Below are 23,597 nucleotides of genomic sequence, written 5' to 3'. Positions count from 1 at the left end.
CAGTAAAGAAAAGAAATTCACTTGACACAAAAAATTTCCGGTCTTCATTTCTTCTTTTCAACTCAAAAGAAAATCAAAGCATCGCCCTTTCTTCTAGGTGTTACTGTCCTAGCTCTGCATCGGAGTTCATCGTGATCTCACAATCCTCTTCTCTGTCAATTCCATTACAGATTTTGTTGTTGTTTGCAGCGTTCAAAATTCATCCAAGATCTGAATTCTGCTCCACCTGTTTGTGATTTTGCGATGCACTGAAGTTGTAGGTTGAGTTTGATTCACGCGATTCAATGGAGTGGAGTACGTTGCAGCATCTGGATCTACGCCATATCGGGCGTGGTGTTAGGCCTTTGCAGCCTCACGCTGCTTCCTTCCATCCTCATCAAGCTCTTGTTGCTGTCGCCATTGGAACCTACATAGTCGGTGAGCGAACAACTTCACTCTCTTAAACTCCCTATTGTTTTTTTTTTTGGATTTGGCGAGTCACTAAGTTCACTGTGTTTCATTATCATTACGATGTTACTGAGTTATTCTATTTATGCAAATTTGAAGTTCGTTTCTGATTATTGACACAAAAAATAAAATAAAATAATTGATCCTTTCGGCTTCTACTATTCCTGCGCTATCTGTTGCAGAAATAGCTGCAGCCAGAAGGATCATTCTTCATATTCTTATTGATTTGATCTATATGACATCTGAGCACGCACACACTAATCATCTAGAACTTTGAAGCAATCTAGAACTTTGAAGCAGACACTGGCATTGAGATGCGCCAATTTTTGTGTGTAAAGCTTCAAGATGTATAGTATCTCAGTATTATATGTGGCAATACTTACAATTTTGTATGCCCCTTGTAGAAACACAGACATCATATTCCTATCAGCCTTTTACATTTTTTTCTTTTGACAAACTTGTGCTAGTTGTAGAATTAACTATGTAGAAGTACATGTACAGCAAAAAAAAGTTAACTGTAGTATAAAAAGGACCCTGCCTTATTTTTTTATTATTAAAATTTAAAGGGGCTTGGCTGTGCTGCACTTAACTGTGTTATACCTATACGAAACCTAAAGTTAGACATGTATTTACTTGGATACGTTTTGTTAGCGATTCATTCAAGGGGAGTGTCGAGAATATGGACTTGAGATATAGACTTGGCACCAAAGTAGTGTTACTTTATAGGATATGAGTATCTTTGGTATTCAATCCTTCAAAGTAATGGAGATCAGCAATAAGATCCAAGCAAGATGGATGGAATGAAGGAATGTTTATGGTGTGATATGTGAAAATGTGATATAAGAGTACAAACCTGAAGGGTTATTTTATTGTACACAACAATATGATTTGCCTCTATGGGACTTTATGCTAAGCTATGAAAATCTATCAAGAAAGTAAGTTTAGTATTATATCTTAAGAATGTGTGGTTGGGTCTAACTCAATCCTACAAAACCGGCTAGTAGGGTGAGGATTGCCCCCACTTATAAACATATGTTCAGGCCATAGATTGTCCGATGTTGGACTCTTAACACCTCCTCTCATGCCCAGGATTTGCGTCTGGGCATGAAACTAAATGGTGGGTGGCCCAATGGATCTTAAACAAGGCTCTGATACCATCTTAAGAATGTGTGGTTGGGTCTAACTCAACCCTACAAAACCGGCTAGTAGGGTGAGGATTGCCCCCACTTATAAACACATGTTCAGGCCATAGATTGTCCGGTGTTGGACTCTTAACATTATAGAAATGAGAATATTATGATAGATGAGTAGTCAGACAAGACAAGATCCGATTAAAAGTAAACATCAAAGGAAAAGTTGGGTGAATACACATTGTAGAAAATATGGTAAGGTTTTGTGTTAGGTGATTTGGGCATGTTGAGGAGACCCGAAAAACACTAGTCAGGAGGTTAGATTAGATGAAGGATAATCCAATAGTTAGAGTTGGAGAAAGACCAAGGAAAGTTGTAAGCCAAACCATTAAGAGAGTTTTGCATAAAAATAGACCAATCATTGGGCATGATCACACGATTCATGACATGGCATGATGGTATTGTTAATTCATGTGAGCAACATCATCTATTTGGTTGTTGTTGTAACAGTAGTGAGTTTGTCAACTACTGAAAGCATATATATATGGAACTATAGCAGTATTTTATAAATAAAATAGTTTTACACTTTTTAAAATCTTGTGAGTTTCTATGTCAAGTGAACTTATCATTGTTGCATGATGCATTTTCTTGTCTGTTGACATGATTTGGGCACACTTACTTTACTTGTTGGTTTGTTTCCATGCATGCAGAATTTGATGCATTAACTGGAAGCAAGATTTCCGCTCTTGACATTGGTGCGCCTGCTGTTCGAATGTCTTACAGTCCAACAAGTGGACACACTGTGATTGCAATCCTCCAGGTTTGGCCTGCCTGAACTTTTCATCATACAATCTTTTTTACTGTGTATTAAATCCTAAATGGAAAAGTAATAACTATAGAAGGACTTGGTGTTGCAAAAGATTGTGATTTAATCAGTAATATTATGAAGTGTTTGTAGTTTAGTTGTTCTCTTGATGCCCGTAAATGATGTCCCAGAATGTAATCTGTACTTTGGCTAGAGTAATATGCAAATAAAATCCTGATGGGCGTATCTTGCTGAAGTGTTTTTCTTTTTATGAAGAACTGAAAAAGAAACCATATTACATAAGAAAGTTATGTTAAAAATAATGCATATAACTTTTATTCTGTTCTGAGATGCATAAGGATTGATATTGTTGTTCAGTTGAGCCTTCGTGTCACTGCTTATTTATTTATTTTTATTTAATTTGTTTACCCGTTTAGTTTACCTTGTGAATTTCATTGGTTATTATTTATTCATTCTAGTACTTGGGGAATAGAACTATACAGGTTTTGTTTTTTGAGTTGGTGCCCCTTAATATGTCGTATTAGTTTGTAACTTGTATATTTTGATTGGAGTTCTTTTAAACTAACTGCACATGTTGCTTTTACATTTGTAGGATTGTACAATAAGATCTTGTGATTTTGACTTGGAGCAAACTTGTGTACTGCATTCACCTGAGAAAAAGACGGAGCAAATTTCTTCTGATGCAGAAGTTCACATGGCTTTAACCCCACTCCAACCTGTTGTGTTTTTTGGGTTCCCTAAGAGAATGAGTGTGACAGGTTGGTTTTGGTTTATCATGTCTTTAGAGTAATGCATTTATTGTGGTTTGAGTACTGATGGTGATGATTTTTGTTCAATGTCTGTTTTTCTATAAATGAAGTTGTTGGAACTGTTGAAGGCGGTCGGACACCTACCAAAATCAAGCCAGACTTGAAGAAACCTATCGTAAATCTTGCTTGTCATCCTCGCCTCCCTGTACTGGTAATGTGTGCAGTATACTTATTATGATTTCTCTTTGCAGGAATGCGTATTTCAGCAGTAATACATGTCTAATGTCAAGTCTCTTATGATAATGATATATTAATACTTCAACCCTTGTTTTGATTGTTTTCCCATCACAGTATGTTGCTTATGCAGAAGGGTTGATTCGGGCATATAACATTCATACCTATGCTGTTCATTACACACTTCAACGTAAGATGTTACCCACACATTCTTTTCTTGTGGTTCACAAGGTTTATATTTTAATTTTATTGTCAATCCTATATTCAGTATTATTTATATTTTGTTTTCTATTTAGTTGACAATACCATTAAGCTTATTGGGGCTGGTGCATTTGCATTTCATCCAACTCTGGAGTGGATTTTTGTTGGGGATCGGAAGGGTACACTTTTGGCATGGGATGTATCAACAGAGAGACCAAGTATGATTGGAATGTGAGTGTTGTTACTTGTGATATAGTTTTCCTTATTCCACCAAGACTTGGTAGTTTTTTATTATTTATCGTGCAGTCATCTTTACAAATTTAGGGTTCAGAATGTTATTTTACTTTTAGTTAAGATTAGATCTGACATTTTCATATTAAAATTTCAGAAAACAAGTTGGCTCACAACCAATTAAATCAGTTGCCTTTCTCCCCATGTTGCGTTTACTTGTGACTCTATCTAAAGATGGAAATCTACATGTTTGGGAAACACGTGTTACAGTTAATCCTAATAGACCTGCTACTCAGGCTAACTTTTTTGAGCCTGCAGGTTAGATATCTTGACCCCCTTTTTTCCTTTACGCTGAATACCTGATTTCTGCTGCTACATTTTCCCCAACTCCATACTTCTAGAATCTTTTTGTATATACATATGACACACACACCCCAACAGCGGTCTTACTTCATTCTTTTAGTATTATTTTCTATTAAAAGTATTTGGCTAATATGTATACATTCTGATGCAGCAATCGAATCAATTGACATCCCTCGCATCCTCTCTCAACAGGGTGGAGAAGCAGTTTATCCATTGCCACGAATTAAAGCTTTAGAATTTCATCCAAAATTGAATTTAGCTGCACTAGTGTTTGCAGTTACGTGCTACCTTGCATTATTTATGCCTTACCTTCTAGTGGATGATATGGAATATAAATAAACTTGATCTTTATTTTGACAGAATGTGACAAGTGCAGACACTTCAAAAAATAAGGCCTCATACAGTAAAGACGGGAGAAAGCAACTTTTTACAGTTTTACAAAGTGCACGGGGATCTTCAGGTGACTGTTTTCATTTTATCTATGAAAAAAATTAAAAGAGTCCTTACAGCATGCATGCTAACAACTTACCTTGCAGAAAGAATCACTCTTAAAATTCGCTCTGGTATCTGCCAAAACACTTCCCAGGGTTCTAAAATAAGAAAAATCCAAACATGCACTAAGTATTCCATGATATTTTCTATCTGAATAAGGGCCCTTTGGTTTGAGAAAATAGTTTATGTTTTAATTTTTTTAATCACTTTTAGTTGTAACAATGCCACTTGTTTTAGTTTGTTTCTTTTTGTATTGAATATAGTGAATACAACTTTTTTGTAATTTAAAGTGAAGTAAAAAAACATGTAAGGTAAAAATAATATGACATTTTTGTAATTTAAAGTGAAAACAAAAAATAAAATCGGAAACATTTTCTTAAACTAAACAACCTCTAAAGTTACTATTGATTTGCTTGTGTCTGTATTTATTTTGGCTGCTATACCCATCCATCAACACAGAGAATTGTATTGTATAATAATTCTTCTGAACTTCAATGCTTGTTTTCACGGGGTAGCTGATTTATCTCTTTGCTCACAGAAAAATGTGGAAGATAATAGATTTACATTTTTTCCTATATTTTTTGAGCTATCTTTCATTATGTTTCATCTATGAAGCATTGTGAGATATGTACCATCAGTTTGTTATCTAGCCAGCTCAGCAATAATTAACTCCATGTTAGTTATGCTGGCTGCTTCCTTAGGAAGCTTCTATTAGCTTCATGTGTCGCATCATCATAACTAACTCTCTGATAGTTATGATGAGGTGTATGTTAAGATAGCCTAAGGGTGTATGCTAAGATAGCTTATATAAATGCTGATCCTCTTGTAACTGAATTAATTCAATCAATATAACAGAATTCTCAATGAGATCCAATCTATTTTCTCTATTCTTTCTACTCTAACAAGCAAGGACACATACGTATCCGACGATACGACAATGCTTTCTTCATTGGAAAATATAAGATACTATACATATTTAAGGTACATATATAAAAAAAACTTAAAAGTATAATAAGTATATTACTGTAAGTTACGAAAAATTAAATGATACTAATTTAAGAAAATATTGTTAAAGGAGAGCTTTCTCACAAGTTATTTTTCAATCCCCCCCCCCCCCCCCCCCCCCCCCCCCCCCCCCCCCACCCCCCTCTCTCTCTCTCCCTCTCCCTCTCTCTCTCTCCCTCCCTCCCTCCCTCCCTCACACATATATGTCGCATGCATCCTATTTATTACACCTATAAGATAACTTTTGAAGATATACATCCGCCAGCTGATCATTAAAAGTTTTAAAAGATTAATGAATTTGACTGAAACATGACATCCAAGGTTATGTTTATTGTGAAAATGGATTATAAATTGCTATTCTTTACTTTCTCTTTGAAACAAGATTAGAAGTGTTACAGAATAGTAAGTAATCTCTCTCATCCTAATTAGGATTTGCGTTATTCAAATGTTGAGAGACTAGTATGCTATTTATAAGAAAACTAACGTACTAAACTAATGAACTTTTACACCCTGGACGGAGCGGCCTATTTCTTTCCTCTATTTCGTGTACGAAAAATACAGATGAGAATGGAAAAAGATGAAGTTGTGGGGTGCGGAAGAAGATGAAGATGTGGATGGAGTCGTGGGGTGGGGAAGAAGATGAAGATGTGGGTTGGGAAGAAGATGAAGTAGTGGGTGGGGTGGGGTGGGGAAGAAGAAGATGCGGCTGCCCCTTCTTTTGGGTTTTTAAAGAAAAATCCTAATTTTTAAAGTGGATTTGGATCCGGGTCAGGTTGCATTAAAAGTTTTATTTTAAATATTTTTAAATCACAATTTGGAGAGATGCCCACATCTTTTTCTCTTTTCAAGAAAAAAACTATTCCAATTCCCATGATATTCTCATATAACTGTTCCAATAATCAATTAAAACTCTCATGTGAGACATTAGATGTGCCAATTTTTTTTTTTTTTTTTATTGTTCTTAATTATTATTATCATGATCCAATTCCTCTTTCTCTATAATAATAATAATAATTATTATTATTATGATCCAATTTTTTATTCTCTAAAATTATTATTATTTTATATATATATATATATATATATATATATATATATATATATATATATATATATATATATATATAATTTTTTAATTTATATAATTAATCTAAAAACTTATCCCGCTATCCGCTATCCCATTTTTGAGGTCGGCCGCCCCGCTCCGCTATCCGGGATTAATAACTCTGTTTGGAACAAACTCTATAACATCACGGGAACAAACTAGCTTTCTTCATGCAGCTTTATCAACTGCATACAGTGGAAAAACTTACAACTTGGTAATGTCTTGGTGATCATATCAGCAACATTGTGATCTGTCTAAACTTTCATCACTTGGACTTCTCCATGCTCGATTACCCCTCTGACGAAATACAACCTCACATCGATGTACTTGGTTCGTTCATGATAGGCTAAACTCTTCGACAGGTGTATAGCACTTTGACTATCACATTTACAAGTGATAACTCGACCTTGAAGTTTTAGTTCCTTAGCAAAATCTTCAAGCCACAATGCTTCTTTCACAACTTCAGTGAGGGTGATATATTTCGCTTCAGTGGTTGATAAGGCAACAACCTTCTGAAGTGCTGCTTTCCAACTGATTGCTGTGCCAAACATAGTGAACACATATCCAGAAATAGGTTTTCTGGAATCCATACAACCTGGATAATCAGAGTCGACATACCCTTCGATTTCTGCTTTACTATTTTCACCACATGCTCCACCATAAATCAGGACTCTGTTCAGAGACCCATTTATGTACCTTAGAATCCATTCAATGCTTGCCAATGAGTCTTTCCAGGATTAGCCATGTACCTGCTTACAAGACTTATTGCATATGCTATGTCGGGTCTAGTACAGACCATATCATACATCAAAGAACCTCCTATGTTAGCATATGGGATGCTATTCATATAAGCTCTTTCGATCTTAGTATTGGGACACTGGTCTGTACTCGGTTTGAATTGAGGGTTTTTCGGAGTCATAACAGCTTTGAATTCGACATACCAAACTTATCGAGAATCTTCCGTAGGTATGTCTCTTGAGATAAGCATAATTTTGACTACTTTCTGTCTCTTCGGATGTCAATCCCAAGAATCATTCCTAGATCCTTCATATCGAACTCCTTATTGAGTTCAGCCTTCACCTTCATTACATCCTCGACATTGTTGCTTGCTATGAGAATATCATTCACATAAAGCAACAAAATAACAAATGAATTTTCAGGTCAAAATCTGAAGTAAACGCAGTGGTCGAACTGCCCTAAGCCACGACTCCCCCAAGCCACGAATCCACAAAACCACACGACTCCCCCAAGCCACGAATCCACAAAACCACACGACTCCCCCAAGCCACAAATCCGAGCTGCTGCTTGAGGTCTTATAAGGCTATGTGCCTGAGGTCTTATAAGGCTTTACATAGCTTACAAACAAAACCACACAACTCCCCCAAGCCACGAATCCGAGCTGCTGTTCCGTATATGCTTCTTCAACTAAATCACTACGTGAAAAGTCATTTTTGATATCTAACTGATAGAGACCAATGTGCATATGCCATCTTGAAGTTGGTGAGAAGGTAACACCATAAATAATCAAACCATAAATTTGATTATGGCTTTTGTCTACATGACAGGCTTTTTTAGGCATTCAATCTGACCATCTGGCCAATCTTGTTTTTAAACATCCATTAAGGAACTTTGAGGAGTGGTTCAACAGAGCATAAGGTATTTGTTTAAAAAAGGCAACAATGTTCTATTATGGTTCTTGAGTTACACGGGATTACTCCCGACATAGGGATCAAATCAGTCCGATAATTTATCCTAGCATTTACAGCAAAAATTTAATAAAGGAAATAGGAATATATACCTAGTAGTATCTCAGTGGAATATTTCAAATATCTCCAAAATTTCAAAATGGTGCTAGACAAATAGAGGGAAGAATGGAAGTGCTAAATTCTCAACATCGACATCCTAGAATTTCTTCCATTAAAATCCTTTTGTTATATTTGAAGTATTCACTTTTTCTACCTTGAAGATATATGTATTTCAGTGGCTGAAGTATGTCACTAGCAGTGGCTAGGCAAAATACTATTGCTGAAAATTGAGGTAGGTGGAAAGAGTATATCAAACAAAAGAGTTCCTTATATTGGAATTTGGCCTTGGAATAGAGACGGCATAAGTCTCGGAGAATAAAAACATGAAATAGTTTTAGGAACAACAAAATAGAGATAAATATGGTTATATGGACTATGTTCATAATTTATCATTACCTTCATTTCTTTTGTGCATCTTTTGGTGCACATTTGTTGTAGTTGTTGCTGAACATTGTCTCTTTCACTCAATTCCGTCAATTAGTGTCTTGCACATCATATTTGTATACATTTCTTCTGTTTCACCATCTCTATAATCAGATATGCTGATGGTAGGGGTTCTATGCAGCATCTGTTTTAAAGGAAAAACTTTCAGCCTTGGGAGCATCTGGGGTGTTGGCAGAACATCAGCTTCAAGCTCAACTACAAGAGCATCATCTGAAAGGGTGAGTTCTAATCTGCAGTTAGATAGAGGAATGGATATCACTTACTTTCTTTTTGGTGTTTGCATTCAACAAATAAATTATATAATGTTGTTTATACTCTAAATCACATGCTATTCTTATTCTGAGTTTTTGGTCTTGATTTTGGAGCACAGCCTATTATCTGAAATTGAACACAATATCTGTATCTGTATATGGGGTTTATTTGCAAAATGATATTTTTAAAGTGGCAAGTTAATTATATAACACTCTTTAGACTCTAAATCCCCTGCTATTCTTGTTCTGAGTTTTTAGTCTTGATCGTGCAGCATATCATATTATCTGAATTTGAATGTGATACCTATATCTGAATATGAGGTTTATTTGTAACACAATATTATTAAAAGTCTCTGGTGCAGCATCTAATCCTGGGTACAAGGATCATTAATAACATAGTATATGGGGTGCATATTATTTTGACGAGACGCATCTTTAAGTCACTAGTTTGAGATGAGAACAGAACAGATTCCTCTGTAACTCGTGCTAGATTACTTTCTCCCTTAGTTGACTGTTTTCAGCACATATGGTTTGTCATGAAGTGATCCACGTTTTGTAAGTGCTGACATCTGCACTCTATCTTGCAGCCAGAGTCATCTTACAGTATCAGACATTGCAAGGAAGGCATTTCTTTACAGTGTACGTCTCTTTCTTGTTATTGTATAGTGTCACATGATAATCATCATATGCTAGTGTTAACCTGAGTGTCATAAAAAAAGCAAAAAAACTGAAACCTCCTTACTGCATTTTATTTAATTTCCTAAAAAAGCCTTTGGAAGGTTTCTAGCTATGCCCTTGAGCTAGTTTAGCATTCTAGACTACGTTTCCTTATAATTTTTTCTGACTGGAGAAAGGAATTTTGTGTCGGAAGAACAGAAAAAGAAAAACCTAGAGAGTTCGTTCTCAAGAAAAGGGCCAATTTACTTTGAGAAAATGTTTTCTATTTTAATATCTGTTTTACTTTTAGCCACAAAGATGTCACTTTGTTTCCTTTAGAATTTTGTATAGGAAATATCACTTTTTTCCCCCACTGTTTCCCATTGAAAATGTAATATTTTTTTACAGTAAAAGCGAATACATAAAATAGTTTCTCCAATTAAATAGCTTCTGAGAGATTGAGTCTCTCCGCAACTGACAAAGAAATTCCTCTAAATAGTCATATTGAGCAATTCACAGCAGACAATCTTGAGAAAATGACTGTCCCAAATGTGTAGTATAGAGATGGGCAAAGTACTCTTAAAAATCCGAGCATTCCTTTCCAAAAACAGATACCAGAGAACAACATAACTAAGCAGCGCATACAATTTTAGCTTCTTTACAAGTGCAAAAACCTCTTTTTTTAGGAGAAACTGATTCAAAGAGAAGTTGCAGTAGAGCAATGAGGAAAAAGAATATTTTTCATTTTCATACTATAACAATTCATTACACATACACATGTTAGGAGGCAAAGCAGTGAAGAGAGAGGTCTTTGTTTTTCAATTCTTTCTGAAAGTTACTTTTGCATGGATTTTGTAGCATTTCATGGAGGGTCATATGAGAATCTCTCCAATATCACGGCTGCCCCTCATTACTGTTTTAGATACCAAGCATCATCTGAAGGACTTTCCAGTTTGTGAGGTATGATTGTGGTGACTATTTGATTCAAGACATTTGCTTAGATTTTTTTTCTCATTCACCTGACACCGTATATCCCTTGCCAGCCATTTCATTTGGAGCTAAATTTTTTTAATAAAGCAAACCGAGTTCTTCATTATCCATCCAGGGCGTTCTATATGGACGGATTGAACCTTATGGCACATAACCTTTCGTCTGGGTCTGACACTATCTACAGAAAGCTCTACAATTCGGTAATTCCATCAAACTTTCATTTTACACAACATTGATATGTTGTAAATATGTTTATCAGAGGCTAATTCAACAGTGTAATTTTGTTCATTAATCATCTATAGATTCCTGGAAATGTGGAGTACCGAGCAAAATATTTGATTCACAGTAAAAAGCAGCGCTTATTTCTCGTAGTTTACGAATTTAGTGGCGCTACAAATGAAGTTGTGCTTTACTGGGAAAACAGTGATGCACAGACAGGAAACAGTAAAAGCAGCACAGTAAAAGGTATTTCTTCCTGTGAAATATATTATCTCTTTCTGCTAGAGTTAGTTCTTGCATAATGTTTAAATAATTCAAGTAATTATCTTGTAGGTCGAGACGCAGCATTTATTGGCTCCAATGAAAATCAGTTTGCTATACTTGATGAGGACAGGACAGGGTTGGCTTTATATTCTCTGCCAGGAGGGGCCTCTCAAGAAGCTAAGGACAATGATCAAGTTCTTGAAGAAAATCAACCTACAGACACTAATGTTGGTTCAATTCGTGGCCCAACACCATTTATGTTTGAAACCGAAGTTGATCGTATCTTCTCTACGCCAATAGGTGCTTAAATATGTATACACAATTTAAATTTATGCAACCTACCTATCTTATCTGTCTAACCTTTTTTCACCTACACAATTTTGTTCCTTTCTGTACAAGCTTAGCATTAGTTTATAAACAAAAAGAAGTATTGAAAATGATTTTTCTGATTTTAGATTCAACTTTGATGTTTGCTTCTCATGGGAACCAAATTGGACTAGTAAAGCTCATTCAAGGGTACAGCTTATCAACTTCAACTGCCAATGGCCATTATATATCCACCAAAAGTGATGGAACAAAGTCAATTAAGTTGAAAAGCAATGAAATTGTACTTCAGGTATGACTGTTGAAGTTATGGGTCTTCTGACCATTGAATATGATAATTCTGTAATATTATTGGTGATCATTTGATACTAGCTTGATATAAAAGGCTAAACACTAGCTATTAATTAAGGGATATATTACTCCTAATCCTAAATAAAAAGGGAAATCAGAAAATAAATCAGGGGAAGTAATATGGAAACTAATCTTAGGAGATAATTTAAGATACTCTAGGATTGGAAACTGGTCCTACGAGAATAATTATGATACTCTAATATATTATCAAAGATATCCTAATATATTTCCCTATATTCTAACAATAACTTAGAAGTGGGCTTTTGATTATGATTACAAGTAGCACACACTTCTCTGAAATTTAGTGAAATAATTGAAAGAGTAAAATTATCGGAAATTGGAGAAAATGGAGGAGTGGGTAATGTAATTTAAAAACATTGAATTTTTAAAAATATTCAAAATATTCTATTTACAATTTTTTTTTTAAAAACTAATCTTAAAATTTATACAACAACCAAGTCTTTTCCCACTAAATGGGTGAGCTACATGATGCCAAAGATGTTATTCTCCAACCTTTTCTACTTTGGTTGGCTTTCTTGTTGTCATGAATCAACCAGAGTTATCAATCCCAGATAGCGGAGCGGAGCGACCGTCTCTTTGACTATTTTTTGGACTAATTATATGAATAATAACTATATAACATATATCTAATGAAAAAATTAAACAAATAACACTATTCATAAAAGATTCATAAAACCAAATGTCAAAGCACAAAGTTTAATCTTAATCAAATTCAACAAGTCTTGATCAAATTCAAAGCATCATATCTTAAAATTCAAACTTATATACTAATATATTAAAATTCGAACAAACTTAGAAATCCTAGATCATCATCAAACAAGTCTTCTTCTTCAATGTATTCCTCTTCATCCTCCACCCCATTATATTCTTCCATTGTCTACAAATAAAAGAAGAAAAAAACAGAGGATAGTGTATTATTAAATTTAAAGACAAGAAAAACACTACAAGGACAGTGAGAAAAAAACAGAGGACAGAGAGTTATTAAATTTAATAAAAGATGAAGAAGAATTTAAAAAAGAAAAGAGGAAGAAAATAATAACAGGGGATGGTGAGAAAAGAAAAAGAAGAAGAACAGAGGAAAACCGACCTGAACGGAGGCCTCTTTGCAGGCGGGGACGCTAGGAGGAGTGGATTCAGGTCACGTGAGAAGAGGATGGGGGTGGAAGCGATAAGAACTGAGAACGATGAGGAACAAGTGAAAAGAGTGAGAAGACGATGAGGAACTTTCTGAAGTTAGGGCAAAGCTGTGCGAAAGAACAGGAAAAGTCTTCCAAGGTTATTTTGTAAAGGGTAAATGTGGTATTTCTGTTCCAAAACAGATAGCGGGTTGTAACCTGCTCCAGGCCGGGGACCCGCAACAAAGCCAATCGAGGCCATGATCTCAAACTGAGACATGATGTGCTGTAGCATAGCAGCCGGCCTCTTCGCCGCACCACTCTCCCTTGATAGCGCCGCTATTCCCCGGGATTGATAACTTTGGAATCAACTAAAGTGATAAGACTCTCTTGAATTTGATTTCCGACTACAATTTGGTTGTACTTGTTTTTTAATTGTAAATAAACATACCAAGAACTCAATCTCAAGTCATTCAGAACCAATGTCAGACCTTTCTCTCTAAATTCAAGTGATGTTGACCAAACTAAATGGTTTTTCTCTTTGAGCTTTCTGAGGTGATAGTTGGGGGTTTCTGCAAATAAAGATAGAAGGGTCATCATTACTTGTTTTTGGCCTGACTGAGTGTTTTTTGTTGATATTTTTTTTTTGGTGCAAATAAAAAGGGTGACAAAGAGGAAATCTTACCAAACAACTGTTAGCCAACAATCTAACTGACGAGAGGCTCGTATCCCCAGTTTAGGTGGTCGGTGTGGAGTTCCTGTGACAAGCAGTGCGTGAGTGACGTGTGCCGAGAAGGCATCTACAAGTGGTGGCTTCTTGAGTGTTTTCCAGGGACAGTGCATGGTATGCTGGCTGGTCAGCAGCTTCTAAAATGATTTCCAAATATAGGGAAAATGGGTTGGTCAGTGGTGGGGCGACCTTTTAAAAATAAAATAAGAGGCGCAATTGCGGGTTTAAACAATTTTGCTGGACCAAATGGCAGAAATCTTTAGGAACAGAGCAGAAGCAGGGCTTAACCTGCTCTGCTATCAAGTTGAGATGCCAAGAATTTAGGCAATGAGATTTTTGATTTTTTTTTGTTGTGATTAGCACTCAGACAGGTTCAATAGTGATATGTCCCGAATAGTGGTTATAAGTTGGGGACAACCTTCACCGCATGAGCTAGATTTTAGGGTTAGTCAGGCACAAACTATTCCAAGAGTCTACAAGAAAGTTCTTTAAAGAGCAGCTTCTTTAGGACATGATTGTTATAGTTATTGTACATGAACCTAAGACTTTATATACGTCTGTTTCCAATAAGAACAACAAAGATCAAATATGTTACGATCATGTTTCCTTCATCCTTTATTTCCTTGTGCATAAGGCATTGATAATAAGGATTCCTTGTTTGTTGAAGTATAATAAACAACTTCATTCTTCAACATTTCTTCAAATTTGACAGGTGCACTGGCAAGAGACCCTACGGGGATATGTTGCTGGAATTTTAACAACACAGAGAGTCCTTATTGTTTCGGCGGCACTTGATTTGCTTGCAGGAACTTCTACAAATTTTGACAAGGGACTTCCTTCAATATCCTTTGAATTTTTTCCTTTTTGAAACCAAGACACCATTTATACGCATTACTTGAATCACATATATTATCTTTTTTGAAATCTTAACTTCAACTCACTTTAGATCTCTCTTGTGGGTTGGGCCTGCCCTTCTTTTCTCTACTCCTACTGCCATCAGTATACTTGGTTGGGATGGAAAAGTGAGGCCTATCTTATCAGTCAGTATGCCATATGCAGGTAAAGTATACCGGGATGTAACTATATCTTATCCATCCATCCATTACCATACTGATCTATTTATATGAATTTATTTTGCAGTCTTGGTTGGGGCTTTGAATGACAGATTGTTGCTCGCTAGCCCTACAGAGATAAATCCCAGACAGAAGAAGGGGGTAGAGATCAAAAGTTGCCTTGTTGGTCTTCTTGAACCAATTCTTATTGGATTTGCAACAATGCAGCGAAGTTTTGAGCAGAAGCTTGATCTGTCAGAAATATTGTATCAAATAACGTCGAGGTTTCCTTCTTTTATACATTTGAAATTTGACTTTTTTTTTGAATAAGACAACTTTATTTCTGTAGAGCTGAAGTTTTTATGGCCATTTTATCCACCAGATGCAATTTGATGAGAATATTACTAGTTTGCTGAAAGTTAAAATTTTCTCAATATGAACAGTGGTCAGTGCAAGTCTCATGACTGACAGAACTTATGTTAGTGTTTTTACAAAAATATTTTATTGAATATATGTTTATAAGTGGGGGAAATCCTCACCTAACAAGCCGGTTTTGTAAGATTGAGTTAAGTCCAACCACAATTCTAAGAGTAAGTTTTTTCCCCTAATTAAAGTCATAGCTCAAAGCCATGAAGAGCAAGGTTCCTTTGTAATATACTTTTTTGGCTGAAGTCTTCAATCGTTAGAAAGAGGTGAGGTGTTATATTCCCATGCCAAAAATGAGTAGCGTCAGCTCCAGGATTCCAACTCTTTTCAGATTGAAAGTGAAATGGTGCGCGTGCGCCACTCTCATTGGAGGTTTTACCCAAGAATAAATCATGTTTTGGCGTTGTGACACAGCTCCTTTTCATTACTCAAAAGTCAAAACCTTGTGTTTTTTGTGAGGATGATCCATTTTGATATTATCACATGATATATTGTTGTGGCCATATGGCATGCTTTTGGTTTGGGTTTTTTTGTTTTTGCTATTGTTGTTTTATAGTTGTGTCCTATGGTCACAAGTCTTTTTTTCCCCTAATATTAAGATAATTTTTTCTATCTAATCATGTGCTGAGTTTTAAATTGGAAATATATGCTCCTCATAAATCACAAAATATGTAACCTAAAGTTGTGTCCTATGTTCATAAGTCTTTTTTCCCTAATATTAAGATAATCTTTTCTATCTAATCATGTGCTGAGTTTTAAATTGGAAATATATGTTCCTCATAAATCACAAGATATGTAACCCAATGCCATCGACAAACCAATCCACAAATGTTCATTGCCAAAGATATCAAGCTTTCTACGTTTCATGTTAATTTTGTGAAGGTTGTTGATTTAAGCGGGTTTCCTCGAATGCATTGTCGATATCTATTCTATCATGTGGTTGACCATTATTTTTCCATATTTCACTTCAAACTTATGTCATATTGTTATTAAATTCTTGCATATTTTACTTCGAATTTATTTCATATTGTTTTTAATTTTGTTGCTCTAAATAATAAATATACTAATTTGATTTTATGGAACCGACATAACCTTGGGAAAGAAGTGTTTTGACCCAATGAACATCCTTAGTGTTTTTCCTTTTAGTTCCTGCTTCATCCATATGGCACTTGCATTGCACCCTACAATATATATCTAGCAAGGAACATGGCTGGTGGTGCTTTAAGAACAATACTCCATTTACTTAAATAAATACTTATACCATTTTTGAAAATAGTATGCAACTTGAACCAAACTGGTAGCATACTCATCTAGTTGCATCTTTTGGGAAAAATGCTAGTTTTAGGCTTTAAGAGCACTTTTAATTTATCTCAATTAAATGTATATTAAAGATGATAAAATTGACACATTAAATTTTTTTCTGATTGAAGGTTCGACAGCTTGCGCATAACACCTAGGTCTCTGGATATCCTTGCAAGAGGATCTACGGTCTGTGGAAATTTAGCTGTCTCTTTATCACAATCTGGCCCACAGTTCACCCAGGTTAGCATTTGGATTCTGTCTTATCAATTTAGCATTGGTCTCTCTGGACTACTGAACATGTTGAAAATATGATCATAGGTGATGCGAGGTGTCTATGCTGTTAATGCTCTTCGTTTTTCCACTGCTTTATCTGTTTTGAAAGATGAATTTCTGCGTTCCAGAGATTATCCAAGATGTCCTCCCACATCTCATTTGTTTCACCAGTTCAGGCAGTTGGCTTATGCGTGTATCAGGTAGGCAAACTGGGAATTGTCACTATGCATATGATGCCGCCATTGTACTTATGGGATATTGTGTTCCTTTTACTACAGTTTTGCTTCAATTATTTATTGTTCCAAGGCCTTTTAGTGTCTATATTAATTTGTTCAGGTTTTATTTTCTAAGACCAACCATTAGCTAATCTATTAATGGATGCATATTTTTCTAGACCAGAAAATAGTAGTTTTTATTTATTAGTTTTTTAATGGCTGTTGCATCTCACAATAGATTCTTAACTAAAATTCAATGATTGTGACCTATTCTCAAATAAGTGTGCGGCCATAGAAAGGTTTCAGCTGATTCCGTTCCTCTCTTGTTGTCTTTACCTATACCACAACCTTGGCTTCAATGGTTTCCACATTTATAGCTAAGCACCAGGGACTCATTTCTTGGGATCCATTTCCAAATAATACCTTTGAAAGGGAAATACATAGCAAACATTCAATCAGACCTGTTAAGAAATGTGGTTTAGCCTAACTCAACCCAACAAAACCGGTTGGTAGAGTGAGGGCTGTCCCCACTTATAAACTCATGTTCAGGCCATATATTTTTCCGATGTGGGACTCGTTAACACCCCCCCTCACGCCCAGGATCCGATAGCGGAAACCATAGTAGGTGACCCACCGGATCTTAAACGAGGTTCTGATACCATGTTGAGAAATGTGGTCGGACCTAATTCAACCCTACAAAACCGGTTGGTAGAGTGAGGACTGTCTCCACTTATAAACTCATGTTCAAGCCATATATTTTTCCGATGTGGGACTCTTGCCATAAGACAATGTAGTAAGGTTTCAGAGAAATCTAAGCGAGTAGAAAATGGTTATTTGATTCTATTATTATGAAGCTCAATCTGTTACAATAAGGTGAAAATCAGCTTTTTATAGCTGATTCCTGCACTAACGATGGACAACTGTCACTTACTAATTCTCTTTTATACAACTTAACCCATACAACAAGGAGGGCAAATGGTAGAAACATCTTTATTTCCAATGGGAATATTACAATGGTCTAAAACAAGTTAAGGAATGACCATCACGATGGCCTCTGCATAAATGCCAAATATAATCTGAACAAAAAGACAATGAAAAATATAAGTTTTATACAAAGTTAACATTGTAAACAGAAGAACATGAAGCAGATAGAGGAGATGATGACTTAGCAGCATTAAGACAATTGATGGTTTGTTGTGCGGTTTGTTTGTAGTAATTAGCATGATATTCAAGTTTTTGTTGTTATTTTTATAATATAATGTCACTTGCAGGTTTGGTCAATTTGATAGTGCAAAAGAAACGTTTGAAGTTATAGCGGATTATGAAGGCATGCTTGATCTATTTATATGCCACCTTAATCCCAGCGCCATGCGGCGTATTGCTCAGAAATTGGAAGACGAAGGCCTTGACTCCGAATTGAGGCGATATTGTGAAAGGATATTACGAGTTCGATCTTCTGGATGGACACAAGGTATATTTGCCAACTTTGCTGCTGAGAGTATGGTTCCAAAAGGACCCGAATGGGGTGGTGGAAACTGGGAAATGAAAACCCCAACCACTGTGAAGGACATACCTCAATGGGAGCTTGCTGCAGAAGTGACACCATACATGAAGACTGATGATGGAACAATTCCATCCATTATTGTAGATCATATTGGTGTGTATTTAGGCTCAATTAAAGGAAGGGGTAATATTGTTGAAGTGAGGGAAGGTAGTTTGGTTAAGGCTTTCATGCCAGCAGGTAATGACAATAAAGTAAATGGTCTTGAAGCATCTTCAGTTAAATCCATATCTAATCTACCGAATGTGGTTGGTGATCCCAAAGGTGATTCATTGATGGGTCTGGGAAGCCTTAACAAACAGCTTGCCAGTTCATCTGCTGATGAGCAGGCTAAAGCCGAAGAAGAATTTAAGAAATCCATGTACGGAGCTGCTGATGATGGTAGCAGTAGTGATGAAGAAGGAGCATCCAAAATTAAAAGAATACACATTAAAATACATGACAAACCAATTTCCTCTTCTACTGTGGATGTGAATAAGATTAAAGAAGCCACTAGACAGTTTAAACTTGGTGAAGGGTTACCTCCACCAATGAGGACCAGGTCAAACAGTGGAAGCCAGGATCTTGGCCAGATTTTGTCCCTGCCACCAACAACTACAGGAGCAGCTTCTGCTACTGTTTCAACTCCTGTTGACCTTTTCGGTACAGAAGCCTCAACTCAACCAGAATTAATTTCACAGCCCACTACTGGGCTTGTAGGTGGGGGAGTTACAACAGGACCTATTCCAGAGGATTTCTTTCAGAATACAATTTCTTCTGTTCATGTTGCTGCATCACTGCCTCCTGCAGGAACTTTTCTCTCAAAATTCACTCCAGGGGTTCAACTAAGCAATACAACTCCAAATCAAGGTGCTGCTGAAGCTGCTTCTAGTTTTCAAGGTGGTGTTTCCACTCAAGTCATTCAACAACCTGTTGTTCCAATTGAGTCTATAGGACTTCCTGATGGTGGTGTCCCACCCCAATCCATGCCTCAGGCTGTTGTCACGCCCCAATCTCAGCTCCAGCCTGCTCAGCCTCAATTTTCTAGCCAACCTCTTGACCTTAGTGTACTTGGAGTACCAAATTCTGCTGATTCAGGGAAGCTTCCACAAACTGGTTCTGCACCAGTTTCTGTGCATCCTGGACAGGTATAATACATACATGCATAAGAGTTACATACAAGTCAATTGGTGCACACAACGCTATTTCTTGGTTTGAGGTTCTATGGTTCTCAAACACAATTTTGCTAATTATTTTGTATTAGGAAGAATATGAGGAGGAATGCAGGATTTCAATGTTATGTATTGAATTGGTATCTACAAGAAACTGAAATGAACATTCTTTTTCCTGTTCTTCCTATCATGATTCCATGGTTTCTATAAAAGAAATTAGGAAAGTTTCTTGAGAAAAATGTTTTGATTTAGCTATATATTACACGTGTTAGTAATATATGATAGGGGTTTTCTCCTATGATAATGACATGGTTACTGAATCTGAGTAGCTTGTATTGCCTCTTCAGTCTCCAATCTAATGGATTTTCTAATAACAGGTTCCCCGTGGGGCTCCTGCTGCTGTATGTTTCAAGACTGGACTTGCCCACTTGGAACTAAACCATCTTTCTGATGCGTTGTCTTGCTTTGATGAATCTTTTCTTGCATTGGCTAAGGAACAATCTCGTGGAAGTGATATTAAAGCTCAGGCGACAATTTGTGCTCAATACAAAATAGCAGTCACTCTTCTTCGGGTACTCATACAATTCTGTAATTTTAAAGAACACAGATAGAATTGAAATCTCGCCAATAATAACAAGCAAAAATAAAAATAAAATACTACTTGAGCTGTTGTTTCTCTAGGCCATAGCCTGTAGTATCAGAGAACCTGTTATAAGATGTCCTCATTGCCGTCGACTTTTTTGTTGCATGTTGTTGTAAGGGGTGTTGTCGACTCACTCTCAAAATAGGCAAAACAACTCCACACCATTTTCAGTTCATCTGAATATACATGAAGAGAATACATATTGTTCCCCTTATTAATATGGGAGACCCAGCCTCTTAATTTCTTTTAGTTCATTTCATTTTACAACTTACCATCTGTGAACAGTGGACTCTAGTTTTGGCTAAGCTTCAAGATAGAAAAAAAAAACATTATCCACACTATAGATTGAGCTGAAACTATTTGATTATGCATGGTATAGCAATCAGTCAGACGTGGACAATTTCTTTGTTAGACCCGAACCTCGATAATTATTTTCACTTGAGTTTTGTAATACATTAGATGACTGGAATTCTTTTATATTATTGCAGGAAATAGGACGTCTGCAAAGAGTCCATGGCCCAAGTGTAATCAGTGCAAAAGATGAGATGGCAAGACTTTCACGTCATCTCGGGTCATTGCCTCTTCTTGCTAAACACAGAATAAATTGCATCCGAACTGCCATCAAAAGGAATATGGAGGTCCAAAACTATGCATATTCAAAGCAAATGCTAGAACTACTACTGTCTAAAGCACCTTCAAACAAGCAGGAAGAGTTTAGGAGCCTGGTTGACCTGTGTGTTCAGAGGGGCTTGACTAACAAGTCCATTGATCCCTTAGAAGATCCCTCACATTTCTGTGCTGCCACTCTAAGCAGGCTGTCTACCATTGGATATGATGTGTGTGATCTCTGTGGGGCCAAATTTTCGGCTGTGACTGCACCTGGATGCATCGTGTGTGGAATGGGAAGCATCAAAAGGTCTGATGCTATTGCAGGACCTGTTTCTTCACCATTTGGCTGAGTCTCCAAGATGTTTTAACAAAACATGCTGTAACTTGTTACCCCCCTAATGAAGTTGTTGTAAAGAACTACATTCTAGATAAATATACAAGGGAGTGGGAGTATAATTCTTGCACCAAAATCTGGAGATTATAGGGTTTCTGTTGTGTACTTTGCTTGTGAGATTGTGATGTTTCCTCAGCTTTTTTCCCTCTCTCCCGATGATAAGTTCTGTGATTACATGTTTTCTTCTGATTTTGTAATTATGTTGTACATCTGCATAGATGGAAGTACAAAGTTAGAGAGCAAGATTGTATATTCGCAAGGGTTTATTTGAAAGACTTGTTGTGTTCATGCATGTTTAAAATTAACGACTGAGCTTGAAAATTGCGTATTTCCATGTGTATTATTTACTGCAGCAAATCCTGATCCGTTTTCTTTTGGTATGAAGGGATTTTTTTTTCTTTCTAATTTCATTATAGTTGGAGAGTTGTAAAAAAAATATAATCAAACTAAGAATATAATCAATTATTAGAGGCATGCATTGCATTGCATACATTTGTTAATATAATTAACAAGAGAAGACAATATTGTTGAAATTCATGAGCACCATTATTGCTTGCAAGTTATTAGCAATTGCATTTCATTCATTAACTATAATTACAAAAGAAAGCTTGTCTTATATAGCAAGACTCTAAAGAGAAGAGCCTTGTAATTAACTTGCCACATCAACATAGTTACAAGACTTCTAACTTTCCAAACTTGTTATGCCATGTCAGCAACTACCTAATGACAAATGTGATGCTAGATCAGCTAAGTTATAATGTATTTTATTATACCTTCGCAATCTTAAAGGTGATCATTTACGGAACACCTTCAGCTTGTCACAAATTAAGACATACTTAATTGGTGAGAGGATATCTTTAAAATTGCGATTTAATTTTTTTATAAACTTCACATTTTTAGTTTAACATTTCGTCTTAAATTGCAGATAAAAATGTTTTTATGTAAAATCGTATCCTAGGACGATTTTAAATGATTTAAATCGTTCTGAAATTGTGTAAAATCGTTGAATTTTACTCTTTGATCCAAATTTATTTATTGTTGTCAAAATTTTAAAATCCTATTTCATATTTTGCTCCATGAAAACTTCTCCCACATTTTTTTTGAATAATCATTTGGACATTCCTATTTATGATTTGATGGATAATTTATGTAGGGTGAAACAAATTTTATGAATATTATACTCTATTATGGGATTTAGTATATGTTTAATTTATAAAAAGTAATGTCAAGTTCAACGTTTGATAGTTGAGTGAAAAATAGGATTATGACCGAGAGCTATTCCACTAAGATTGTGATGTTCTTACAAAAGATATATTAATCTAAACTAATTCTGCAGTGATATTAGACTCTCTACTATATTCAGCTTCAATGTTAGGAACTCCAAGATATGAGATTAAGATCCAAGTAAATAAAAGAACTTGAGATAGATTTTCCCCTCATCTTGATTAGTGGCCCAATCAGAATCAATGTATATGCTCTTAAGGAGAAGGGGGATTCAGAGGGTTGAAAGTAATAATAGATCATGGCCAAGTGTGCATTTTAAGTACTTGAGAATTTCCTTCGCAACTTTTGAATGTGACTACAAGAGTGTGTTTGGATGAGACAATTATGAATTTTTAAGAAATTTAATATTCTAAACATTTCAAATGATTCAATTAAAATCCATTCATTTTAGTTTTTTTTTTTGGATGAAGTATTAAAATGATTCATTGTTAAATTTTTGTGAGGGTCATTTTCATAAATTTTTGGACCAAATTTAAAAAATAAAATACAGGGATCAATTTGCAATTTTTGAAAATTTAAAGGGACCAATTTGTAAAATTTAAAAATTGTTAGACTTAATTGTAATTTTTTTTTAAAATTTGAGAGTGAATTTGAAATTTTTATAAAATATGATTATCATATTACAAAATTTAAAAAATTAATAATAAATAATTTAACATTTGCATTATATAGAGTGAAAGAAGAATTTCAAATTATTTATTTTTTGGTGTCATTTTAAATTCCTAAAATTTAA

At 35.6% G+C, this 23,597-nt stretch overlaps 1 protein-coding gene across 1 annotated transcript; it reads left to right on the top strand.

Moving 5' to 3' along the window:
* Positions 1 to 21,908, top strand: LOC127074470 (uncharacterized). The gene is made up of 24 exons (XM_051015798.1): positions 1 to 417; positions 2,288 to 2,397; positions 2,996 to 3,161; positions 3,263 to 3,363; positions 3,504 to 3,576; positions 3,683 to 3,818; positions 3,976 to 4,136; positions 4,333 to 4,457; positions 4,542 to 4,641; positions 9,154 to 9,250; positions 9,871 to 9,922; positions 10,799 to 10,900; positions 10,984 to 11,130; positions 11,233 to 11,395; positions 11,483 to 11,713; positions 11,869 to 12,029; positions 14,667 to 14,795; positions 14,896 to 15,013; positions 15,095 to 15,290; positions 16,863 to 16,974; positions 17,053 to 17,207; positions 18,494 to 19,910; positions 20,312 to 20,506; positions 21,066 to 21,908. Exons 1-24 carry the CDS (start codon positions 285 to 287, stop codon positions 21,534 to 21,536), a joined length of 4,851 nt encoding a protein of 1,616 aa, XP_050871755.1. The 5' UTR covers positions 1 to 284; the 3' UTR covers positions 21,537 to 21,908.
* The last annotated feature ends 1,689 nt before the right edge of the window (positions 21,909 to 23,597 follow it).

Source organism: Lathyrus oleraceus, chromosome 4 (genome assembly GCF_024323335.1).
Source record: "Lathyrus oleraceus cultivar Zhongwan6 chromosome 4, CAAS_Psat_ZW6_1.0, whole genome shotgun sequence".
NCBI classification, from domain to species: domain Eukaryota; kingdom Viridiplantae; phylum Streptophyta; class Magnoliopsida; order Fabales; family Fabaceae; genus Lathyrus; species Lathyrus oleraceus.
This window is presented reverse-complemented; position numbering and strand designations above follow the sequence as displayed.